Source organism: Cololabis saira, unplaced genomic scaffold (assembly GCF_033807715.1).
Source record: "Cololabis saira isolate AMF1-May2022 unplaced genomic scaffold, fColSai1.1 scf110, whole genome shotgun sequence".
In the NCBI taxonomy this organism is placed as follows: Eukaryota; Metazoa; Chordata; class Actinopteri; order Beloniformes; family Belonidae; genus Cololabis; species Cololabis saira.
In genome coordinates, this window is record NW_026906274.1 from 60,381 (window position 1) to 72,332 (window position 11,952).

Below are 11,952 nucleotides of genomic sequence, written 5' to 3' on the forward strand. Positions count from 1 at the left end.
GTTTAACATACAGAGACATGGGTGGTGTCAAATGACTAAGTATCGAGTCCCTGACCCTCATTGGTGCAAATTAGCCACGCCCCTTCTTCTGATTGGCTGATACGTTAAAGTCCAATATCTTTTGAATGGTTTGACATACAGAGACATGGGTGGTGTCAAATGACTAAGTATCGAGTCCCTGACCCTCATTGGTGCAAATTAGCCACGCCCCTTCTTCTGATTGGCTGATACGTTAAAGTCCAATATCTTTTGAGTGGTTTGACATACAGAGACATGGGTGGTGTCAAATGACTAAGTATGGAGTCCCTGACCCTCATTGGTGCAAATTAGCCCCGCCCCTTCTTCTGATTGGCTGATACGTTAAAGTCCAATATCTTTTGAATGGTTTGACATACAGAGACATGGGTGGTGTCAAATGACTAAGTATGGAGTCCCTGACCCTCATTGGTGCAAATTAGCCCCGCCCCTTCTTCTGATTGGCTGATACGTTAAAGTCCAATATCTTTTGAATGGTTTGACATACAGAGACATGGGTGGTGTCAAATGACTAAGTATCGAGTCCCTGACCCTCATTGGTGCAAATTAGCCACGCCCCTTCTTCTGATTGGCTGATACGTTAAAGTCCAATATCTTTTGAATGGTTTGACATACAGAGACATGGGTGGTGTCATATTAATCAGTATCGAGTCCTTAACCCTCATTGGTGCAAATTAGCCCCGCCACTTCTTCTGATTGGCCGATACGTTATATTCCAATATCTTTTGAATGAATGAATGAATGAATGAATGAGTGAATGAATGAATGAATGAATGAATGAATGCTGAAGCTAAGAAAGAAAGAAAGAAAGAAAGAAAGAAAGAAAGAAAGAAAGAAAGAAAGAAAGAAAGAAAGAAAGAAAGAAAGAAAGAAAGAAAGAAAGAAAGAAAGAAAGAAAGATAATGGCATCATTAGAAAGTTATGTTATACTGTGAATAACAAACTTGCAGAGAACAGTGCAATAATTATTGTATTCTTTATTCATAGGGATTGGATATCTGTGAACACTAATTTTCTTGCTATTTGATGTTGCAGAAAAGGACATTCTGATGTTGTAAAAAATAGTGTTTTGGAGATTTGCCCTTTAACTCATGTTCTCATATTTGGGAAATCTAAGTTGTGATGGATCTGTTTCCTTGCAGAGGAAAAAGAGATTACAGTGTTGTGTTGAAATAAATCTACATTGTGAAGCAACCCTTACTTGCACTGAATTATTTTAGAAAAAAAAAAACAGAATTACAAGGCTTTACAGCAGAGCCAGAGGTTTTGGGCATTTTGGTGATTTTCAAAGACCCACAGAATATTGAATTTAAGGAGTACATAAACATTGAAACTACGTCAAGAAATTTTAGACTCTCGTGAACATCAGGGGAAAAAAAGTTTGTCACTCATCCAAATAAGCCCTTTGCTGCCATCTACTGGCCTGATATTTACTGACAAGTTGCGCCAGCATAATTGACGCCAATAGGCGTCAATGGCAGTGAATGTGTTGATAATAATAGGTCGTGTCGTGGTCTAAAGTGGGCTGGTCTGAGGCATGAAACCTGAACGAAAGTGAATGTGAATGTGGGACCGCTAACGGGGCCGCTAACAGAACCGCTAACAGTGTGTGTGTGTGTGTGTAAGGGGGGAGTATTTAATATATATAAAATATTTATATATAATAATTAATATATATATACATATACATATACATATATATACCAATCAACCTGTTCCCAGCAGGACTGGGGATCAGTTAAGGTCAAAAGGTCAGGGTTCAGATTTCTCCATTTTCCAGGTTCCAAGTATATGAAGTCTGTTCTGATTGAGTCATGTGACCAGTTCTGGCTGAATGACTCAGCAGCTGAGCTCTGGTTGCCGCGGCAACAAGAAAGCCTGAAGAACGAAAGCCTGAACGTACACAGCTTTAATTATTTTAATAATAGCGCAACGTCTTTCCAGAGTCCTCCTGGCTCTTCTCAGCTCCAGACTCCTCCTCAGCTCAGCAGCCTCCTCTTCTGCTCCCAGTGAAGCTGCCGATGGTGACGATAGCTGATATGGTTGCCGCTCCATATTTGCCAACAATGCAATTCAATTTGCTCTCTTAAATACTATTAAATAACGCGATCCACAAACAATAACCTTTACCGGGTTTTTTTTTCCCCGCCGTTGCGTCGTGATGTACAGAAAATTCTTGGCTCGTGAGACTTAAAAGCACTTAAACTAAACAAATTAGAATAAATAACATGTACTATGAAAGGATATTGTTGCTGCTTTATTAAAAATAGGCATTACATTGTTAGTATACACTTGTGGCAGCCTACATCAGCGCATCAGAGTATTGTATATTGACTGTTTTGTTTATTTATTTGTTTATATATATATATATATATATATATATATATATATATATATATATATACACGTGTGTGTGTGTGTGTGTGTGTGTGTTTGTGTGTGTGTGTGTGTGTGTGTGTGTGTGTGTATTATATATAATGTGTACATATAGCAAAACCAACTATTTTGGATGATAAAGCCCAGGAGGCCTCGGGTAATGCGCAATACCAGCAAGAACGCATCGTCTCAAACTGTTCGTGTGCTCGTGTTCTTGAGAGTTCATTCTTCCAAGAACGACTTGTAAGAACAAAAAGTCTATACTTTGCGTTCTTGGTATTGAGAAAGGCCCGAGGTGAGGCAGCATTCAGTCATTCTGCTCCTCACCGGTGGAACAAACTTCCTGTAGACCTGAGGTCTGCTCCAACTGTCAGCTCCTTTAAATCGCACCTCAGAATCAGAATACTTTATTGTCAGTGTACCTGGGTACTGTGAGATTTGAAGCAGCATCACCTCTCCAGTGCAAGACAAATAGCAGTAGTGCAAACAATAAGAAATATAAAGCAATAAGAAATATAAGAAATATAAGTAATACAAAAAAATATAAAAAAAGGTTAAGGTGCATTTGAATCGTTTTTTTTTTTACAGATGACAACATATGTAGGAATATTGCACAGAGTCCGGGAGAAGTATTGCACAGTTAAAAAACATTTACTAATGCACAATTAATCCATTAGTCACATTACAGAAACGAGCAGTGCTAATTATTCACAAGGTTAGATTTCTAGAACACACTAATATTTTGTTAATTCAGTCAAAACTATTAAAATTCCATGATCTTGTAAAATATTATATGTCAATAATCCTATTTAAAGCATTCAACAAATTACTACCAAGTAACATAAAAGACTTTTTCACAGTTCATGAGAGAACTTGAGAGGATATAGTGATTTTAAAATACCATTGCTCGAAATAAATATGAATTGATTGATTGATTGATTGATTGATTGATTGATTGATTGATTGAATTGTGCTATATAAATAAACTTGCAAATTAAACCTTTAAGTGTTAAGTTCTCAAGTCTAAAATTGATATGCGATCAAATTGTGAATAATTGCAATTAGTTAATTGCAAAGCCTGTAATTAATTCCAATATTTTTTTTAATTGAGTCCCAGCCTATATTATTTATATATAATTTATATTATTTATAATTGCTCTGGTAATAACAGGTATATATTCTTTTTTTGATAAAGTAAGGCTTGGTTTTTTAGTTATATTTTATAATTTTTTTTTTTTTAAACCAGATTAATGAAGCAATGCTATTGGTCGGACCAAGTCACGTGTCATTCTCTATAAATTCCGTCGCGCCGCAGTGCCACGCCCCTTTCGAGTTTCCGAGCCCGAAGGATACTGCTGTCAAAGCTAAATACTGCTGAATTCAACTTTGGATTAAACCTGCTCGCAGACCGACGTTAACGTGGACCAGGTAAGGAGTATATTTAATATTATTTAGTGTTTTTGGTAACCTGTGGACTTGATTTCGGCCCAGGTTAACCCTTAAGTATATTCCGAAAGTTGATTAAATGCAAGTATAAACGCGGGTATTGTTAATTTCTTTTTATAAATGCAGTGAAAGAACATTATGTGCCATTAAATGTCTTATTTTTAAAAAGAATCGCGGCCAATTGTTCCCGCGTCTGCTCTAAGTATGCCTATTTATGGTCCCGCGTTACATCGACGCAGAGCTTACGCCGTAGGCTCTGCGTCGGTGTAACGCGGGACTAAAAATCACGCTTAGGCGGATGCGGCTGCAGGCGCGGTTACTCGCGGTTCCTGGCGGTTTTTGGACTCAGTATGCTTTCTACACGGTCAAAACATAAGACAGTACTTATTTAGCGCGGTTTCAGATCATTTTTGATCATTTTTGATGAGTTACAGGTACATTTTTCATCCACATGTGGGATGTGGCAGCCATTTAGTCTATCATTTTAGACTCTGAATCTAAGATGGCTGCCGACCCTGTGTGTGTATGTATGTGTGGGTGGAGGTTGTTATTACATCACCTGCGCACCTGTAGGCATGAGGGGTGATTGTCAAAAAAGGAAAAAAGGCGAAAAAAAGGCAGAATTTGAAGGAAAAAAGGCGAAAAAAAGGCGAAATGTCGAGGCAAAAGTCAAAATGTCGAGGAAAAAAGTCAAAATGTCGAGAAAAAAGTCAAAATGTCGAGAAAAAAGTCAAAATGTTGAGAAAAAAGTCAGAATGTCGAGGAAATAGTCAAAAAAGTCGAAATGTTGAGAAAAAAGTTGAAATGTTGAGAAAAAAAGTCAAAATGTCGAGGAAATAGTCAAAATGTTGAGAAAAAAGTCGAAATGTTGAGAAAAAAAGTCAAAATGTTGAGAAAAAAAGTCAAAATGTTGAGAAAAAAGTCAAAATGTTGAGAAAAAAGTCAAAATGTTGAGAAAAAAGTCAAAATGTTGAGAAAAAAAGTCAAAATGTTGAGAAAAAAAGTCAAAATGTTGAGAAAAAAAGTCAAAATGTTGAGAAAAAAAGTCAAAATGTTGAGAAAAAAAGTCAAAATGTTGAGAAAAAAAGTCAAAATGTTGAGAAAAAAAGTCAAAATGTTGAGAAAAAAAGTCAAAATGTTGAGAAAAAAAGTCAAAATGTTGAGAAAAAAAGTCAAAATGTCGAGGAAAAAAAGTCAAAATGTCGAGGAAATAGTCAAAATGTCGAGAAAAAAGTCGAAATGTTGAGAAAAAAAAATCCAAGGATGTTAAAGGTTCTATCCAAGGAATTTGAAGGAAAAAAGGGAAAAAAAAGGTGTATTGGAACTGTTATAACCTGCGTTTGCAGTAGCATTTTAAGACCTGTAGAGAGCATAGTTTGCTTATTTATCTGTTTTGGGATTTTCCCAGAGTCCGTTAAATTCGTTAATATTATAGATCCATGGTTAAGTTACGTGAAGTGAGGTAACCGGAAGTGTTTTCTTCTCCTCCACAATAAGAGAATAAATATTGCAGTCTGCACATGCTCGAATTTAATCTGGGGGGGGTTCACTCTGGCCAGTTATCTGATCTCTGAACAGCAGGTAAACTCAGACAAGTGATCCGATCTTCTGCATGTCGTTATCTGATACGATCAGAAATCCCATCTTTGCTGCATGTAAACGTACTGGGACACACACACACACACACACACACACACACACACACACAGCCTTGTGTTGAGGAATAGATCAATTTAACCACAGACATGACATGTTAAGATGTATAATGTAGTTGTTAATGTTATTGGTAGCTACCTAACTAATGTACATACGTCTTTTCATTGCAGCTTCCTGAGCTCCAGTCCTAGTTGACTCATCTCTCCCTAACCCCATCTCTAACTCATCTCTAACCCCATCTCTCTAACTCATCTCTAACTCATCCCTAACTCATCCCTAACTCATCCCTAACTCATCTTTACCTCATCTCCCTCTCCTCCTCCCTCTCCCCCTCCCTCTCCCCCTCCCTCTCCCCCTCTAACTAATCGCCACCTCTTTCTAATCTCCCTCTCCGCCTCAACTCCTCTCACGCACATTTACGTATTATAACCTTGTGTACTGTTAGCTATTATATTATTATACACTATATATTAACTATATCGTGTACTGAGTAGAATAACTTGTTTAGGTTAGGTTTTAGTTTAGGCTTAACACCCTTTTGTTTGGAGCGATTTCTTTTTTTCTTTCAGGATGCCGAGAAAGGGGAAGAGGTCCCAGGCCCAGGCCGAGCGCTGGAGAAAGGAGAAGGTCGATGAGCCAGACCCCCCCCAGAGCTCCCTCTTTCCAGTGAACAACGTATGTATGACCAGAAATGACACGAACACTCATTTAAACAACTCAGTCTCTTCACTGAGACACGTTTACACCGTCCAGTTAAGTTTAATCTGTTTCTTATTTGTCATTAGTCGGCTGGTTTCACACTCCCAGCCAAACGGCCCTGGTCAGAGGATGAAGCGCGTGCCGACTTTTGTGCACGTGAGTATTCAGCTGTTTTATTATTAATTGAATTAATTTTTATTATATCAAATATAATAATTATGTATTCTTACTATACATTTCTGCTAAGAGCTTGTTAACTGTCTTTCATTCTTGCATGTTTTCACTGCTAGTAAAGAGTGATTGTTGTAGGATTTTTACAGGTATGAAATCCCTCTTTAATCGTCTCATGTTCCATCTTTTTCTAAACAGGCCATGGCTCCGGGCGACGCCACAGAGTGCTCCATTGGTCAATTTCCCCCTTCACAGGGCGGCCAAACAAATTGATCATGCCGCCTGAGTCCCCGGACAAGAAGGTAATATATATATTGACTGTTGGAAGAAAATAATTGATCGTTTGATGTCTTCATGATTTTCATGCGAATGAAATGCTATTATTTTTGCAGCTTGTTCTGATTGTCGGGGACTCCCATCTACGCGCCATTGTAGATGGTTTTGTCCAGATGCCAAAGACTCAAGACCTGTCCTTTGGCATCATGTCGACTCCGGGGGCCAGTGCGTCTCAGCTCCGTACCGAGGTCCTAAACGCCGTAGTTCCTCGTACTCCTGAGGCCGTCTGTCTACTGGCTCCCAGCAACGACCTGACTCGCAACACCATTGCTAACGCTGCCAACGACTTTGCCAAACTCCTCCAATCCATTGGCAACCGCTGGCCTAAGGTAAGCTTTTCTTTCTTATCTTATTATTGTTGATTGGATGATTTCATTATATGGACTGTGTGGGACTTTTAGTGAAAGTGTAATTTTCTTATTAATGATCAGGTTTTGTGTTCTACAGGTTTTTGTTGTCGACTTTCCACCCCGCCTGACTTGTGACCCTCACTACCAGGATCACCTGCGTCAGGAATATCGACGTGTGGCTGCTCGTATGGGTATGTGGAAAATATTTGAGTTTCATACAGCTAATTGAGAAAATATCTTGCATAAAAAGCATGAATTAAATGTGTAGCATCTCATATAAAGTCATAATACATGTATGTATAACATGAAGATTAATTAATTAATTTTTTTCTCTTTTTCAAGGTGTGAAGTACTTCTTCTCCGCTACGGAGCATTTCCCCCTGAGCAATCTGGCGCTTTGGAGCTATGATGGTGTAAGTACAATGTCTGTGTGTGGAACAAAAGTCTGATTTGTAGTTCTTTGTTGTTGCCATTAAGACTTCAGTACACGGCAGATGCTAAATGAAAGTAAAACCTTTTTGTTTTTTTCTTTGCTTATTTCTGCAGGTCCACCTGAGTGATCGTTTCGGGATGGCTATCCTCGCTGAGTTGCTCTCATCTGCTGCTACAGAGCAACTTAGGACACCACCACCACCACCACCACCACCAGTCTTGCGAGTCTCTCCCAGGCCATCACCTCCACTTAGGAAGGTCCTTCCTAAAGCGGTTGTGAGGGAGAGTTCTCCTGCTCCAGCTTCCCCTCGTCCTGAATCAACTACCCCTGATCCGTCTCGGTGGACGGTAGTTGGTCAGGAAAGCAAGGTAATTGATGCATATTATGTGTGCTTGAGACTTAATATACGGTGTGATGTGATTTATACAATGTTTAATGTGATATTAATGAAGGTTGCAATGTTTTTATTTTTTTAATAAAATGCAATGCTTTCTGTCATTCCAGTGGAGGACAGCTCAACCACAGGTTTGTGCTTCGTTTATGGCTTTTCAAATATTACTTTTTGAATTAGAACAAAAAAGATGTAATTAGAAGATTTTCTGTGTTATTTTTTTATAGGAGGAGGAGTGCTTTTTCCCACTGAACCCCGTCTTCTTCAGCAGCACCGCCCTACGTGCTATGGAGAAAGTCTCTCCTTCTCACCTGTCTTGCCTGGCGGACTTCAAGCCTTCGCCTAAGCCCAAGAAGGTCAGTGTCAAACTTTTATGTCTTGATGGAGGGCATTTTATCCAGTGTTACCTTTTTTATTACTGACTGTTAATTTTACATCTATATTTTTTAAAGTCATATAAACTATAATAATAGTCTTCAAATAAACTATGCTATCTATAAATATAATTGTAATGTATATTGTTGTTTCACTGTAACGATGTGACTTGAAGTATTTTGATTTATTTCATGCTATAGGTTGCGTCCTCGTCCCAAGCCAAGGGAAAGTATCGTCGCTGCTTCCGTTCTCCAGTGAACAAGGTATGTTACTTCTAATCACAAATGACACATGCTGGGGATTCGCAGCTCACTCTGCCCAGAGATGTGTAGACTGTCCTCACTGTCTAAAGTTTAATATGTATGTTATGACATCTTCTCAGAAGGTTGGAACATCCCCATCTGGATTGTTCTGGAGTTCGGACGAGGACGAGCCTTTAGGCCTAACCTCCCCTGCTGTGACGGTATGCCGTTCCCCCTCTTCTATTAGTTTAGAATTTGTTCATAGGGCTAATGTTTGCCAAAAGGTGCAATAATATTTATAATAACAATTATTTAGATGTTTTAAGAGCAGTAACACTATGGTTCCTCTCATATAACTATCAAAAGTGCATTTTGTAATTTTAATGATTCAAGTTTAATTGATATTTTATTTGATGATGCAGATTACACTTAAAATACATTTTCATTGGTAACAGGTGAGCCACCCAAGGGAACCTCGCAGATCCACAGGTTCTCCTCAACCTGGGATGGTTCAACCGCAGGTTAATATTTAAATAATATTCCTTGAGGATGTATTTATCATTCTTTGGTTTGTTTTTTTTCTTACAGGACAGATTGTAATCAGAATTCAACCTGTTTTGTTTTTCAGGAGGAGTGTTTTGTCTTTCGGGAGGAGTGCTTCCCCCCACTTCCCCCCGCTGGACAGTTCAGCACCACGAACTTGCGTGTGGATCGCAAGACTTCTCCTAAGCCCAAGACGGTGAGTTACCTGATTCAGATTTTATCTGTATAACACTGAACATTTGCACCTCTCTCACTTACAAAATACATCAAATTAAATAAATTGTCCACAGTTTAATTCACTGTTTCTTCTCATCTGTCATCAGCCGTTTGTATCACCTCTGACCGGAGTCTCCTGTAGTTCGGATGAGCTAGAAACCCCCTGCTGTTCTCCACCTGCAAAAGTACGGTTCAGTTATGGAAGCACATGAGGGCCTATTTTCAAATTAAAATGCATTTTTGCGGAAATGCTTTTTCATTTTAAGAATGTGGCTGCATTGTTTGACTCTAAAATCAAATTAATAATATATAATCTGATTTGCATTTTAATTTTATTCTTCAAGGCTGCTTATTCTTGTTATTTATTCAAATTAAAAATAAAAAGACGTTTGAAATTTTATTTTCAAAATAAAATACAAAAAAATGTAAATGCAAATTGGATTAAATATTATTGATTTGATTTTTGAGTCAAAAAATGCAGCCACATTCTTAAAATGAAAAAGCATTTCTGCAAATGCATTTAAATTTTCACATTCTAGATTTAAAATTGAATATTGGTAACTATTTGCTGAGGCATCATTTGAAAATGATATAAGCCCTCATATGCTTCCATATTCAGTAACATGCATGATCTCACTTAAAGTCTTCCTCTTAGTAAAATTTTGCTGCTTTATATATTCAGATGGCCAGAGGTCTGATGTCTTCACTAGCGGGACAAGTCACTCCTCCTGACTAAAGTGCATTGTTTCATTAAAGTCTTAATTTTTACTGAATTTGCTGTTATGCGTTCTCAGAGGCCTAAGATTAAAACTCCTTCACCTGTGGGACCATCCTCTCCAGCTAAGGTATATCTCCTCCCCTCTCCTCCTCCTATCTCATGTCGTCTGTTCCTCCTCCTCCTCCTGGATAAGTGAAATAGATTTGGTCAACTCTTTGTATCAGCTTAGTCCATTGTGTCGCCTCTGTGTCTAAAGATTAAATCGTGGATCACTAAAGGTCTACGTAACGTAAGAAAAATATCTTGTATAAGGAATTAATTGAATGGAAAATTAAAGACGCAGAAAGCAAATATAAAGAATATAAATACAAGCTAACAACAATGAGGAAACGCAAGAACGATTATTATAGTAAAATATTAGATAAAAATATCTAAAAATAATATCTTAGGAGTATGGAATATATTAAATAGTATTATTAGGAATGTCTCGGGATATGCAAATTATCATTTTTTTATGTTTTAATGACAATCTACAGGACTGTCTCAGGAAAAAATTTGAATATTGTGATTTTCTGTAATGCAATTACAAAAACAAAAATGTCATACATTCTGGATTCAATACAAATAAACTGAAATATTACAAGACTTTTATTATTTTAATATTGCTGTTCATGGCTTACAGCTTAAAAAACTCAAATATCCTATCTCAAAAAATTTGAATATTCTGGGAATCTTAAACTGTGAGCCATAATCAGCAATATTAAAATAATAAAAGGCTTGCAATATTTACAGTAAGTTGATTTGTAATGAATCCAGAATGTATGACTTTTTTTTTTTAATGGCATAACAAAATAAAGAACTTTATAGCTATATTTTAATTTTCTGAGACGTGTGTGTGTGTGTGTGTGTGTGTGTGTGTGTGTGTGTGTGTGTGTGTGTGTGTGTGTGTGTGTGTGTGTGTGTGTGTGTGTGTGTGTGTGTGATAATATAGAATATATTTATTTACATAAGAATTAATACTGGAAGTACAACAATAGCAAAATATTTACATTAACGTGAAAATATAATATTTTCTTTTCTCATTAAGTTATTCCACATTGGTATAAGATTTTGCAGAAGTCAAGTGCTGACAATGACATTTTTTTAACCATGTTCAAACAAAGGATTCAAAATTATAATAATATATATGTATGTATATATATATGTATATATATATATATGTGTGTGTGTGTGTGTGTGTATGTTTTAGTTGAATACCCTTGATTTAGAGTCATTACCACAAAAATAACACCAGAAAAATAACTTGTTTGACAATTTTCACCTGTTTCAAGTAAATTTTCACTTGAAATAAGTAAAAAAAATCTGCCAGTGGGACAAGATTTATCTTATTACTAGCAAAAAAAAATGTGGGATAATACCAGATTCAAGTGACAAAGAAAAAATACACGTTAAAGGAACAATAATTGATCAACTTTTTTGATCAGATGGAGCGCCGGGAGAGACACCAAGACTCCAAGAGGACCCGGGAGAAGCAGCAGGTTTGTCATATTTTGTCTGATTTATTTGAGTAATACTTATTTGGATTTGTTTGAGTATTTTGAGTAGACACACCATAGACAAAAACATTTTATTGTTATATTTAGTGAATAATTGTAACACAGTATTAAAATACATGGTTTAATTTTGTCAATGCAGTTCACACAGTTATTTATTGTTTTAGGTGGAGGCACCAGCCGTGGAGGTGTCCTCCAAGCCAGCGCCTTGCAGTCCTAGGAGAGTGGTGGTGGAGCCTGGTGCGTCTGACCCTGCCCAGCCCCAGGAGTCCACCTTCCACAAATGTCCCAGCCAGGTAATTTACATCTTTTAACTGCTGCACCTCTGTCTGTACTCACTCTCTCACACACAAACACACACAGTTTCTGACCCAGGGTTCTGAACCACTGGACTCAGTAGTTTTAGTTTTA

At 37.4% G+C, this 11,952-nt stretch overlaps 1 protein-coding gene across 1 annotated transcript; it reads left to right on the forward strand.

Moving 5' to 3' along the window:
• Nucleotides 1–6,084: 6,084 nt before the first annotated feature.
• On the forward strand, nucleotides 6,085–8,601 carry LOC133438620 (uncharacterized). The gene is made up of 11 exons (XM_061717397.1): nucleotides 6,085–6,189; nucleotides 6,300–6,369; nucleotides 6,583–6,686; nucleotides 6,777–7,049; nucleotides 7,168–7,261; nucleotides 7,413–7,483; nucleotides 7,617–7,871; nucleotides 8,008–8,028; nucleotides 8,122–8,250; nucleotides 8,470–8,532; nucleotides 8,578–8,601. Exons 1-11 carry the CDS (start codon nucleotides 6,085–6,087, stop codon nucleotides 8,599–8,601), a joined length of 1,209 nt encoding a protein of 402 aa, XP_061573381.1.
• The last annotated feature ends 3,351 nt before the right edge of the window (nucleotides 8,602–11,952 follow it).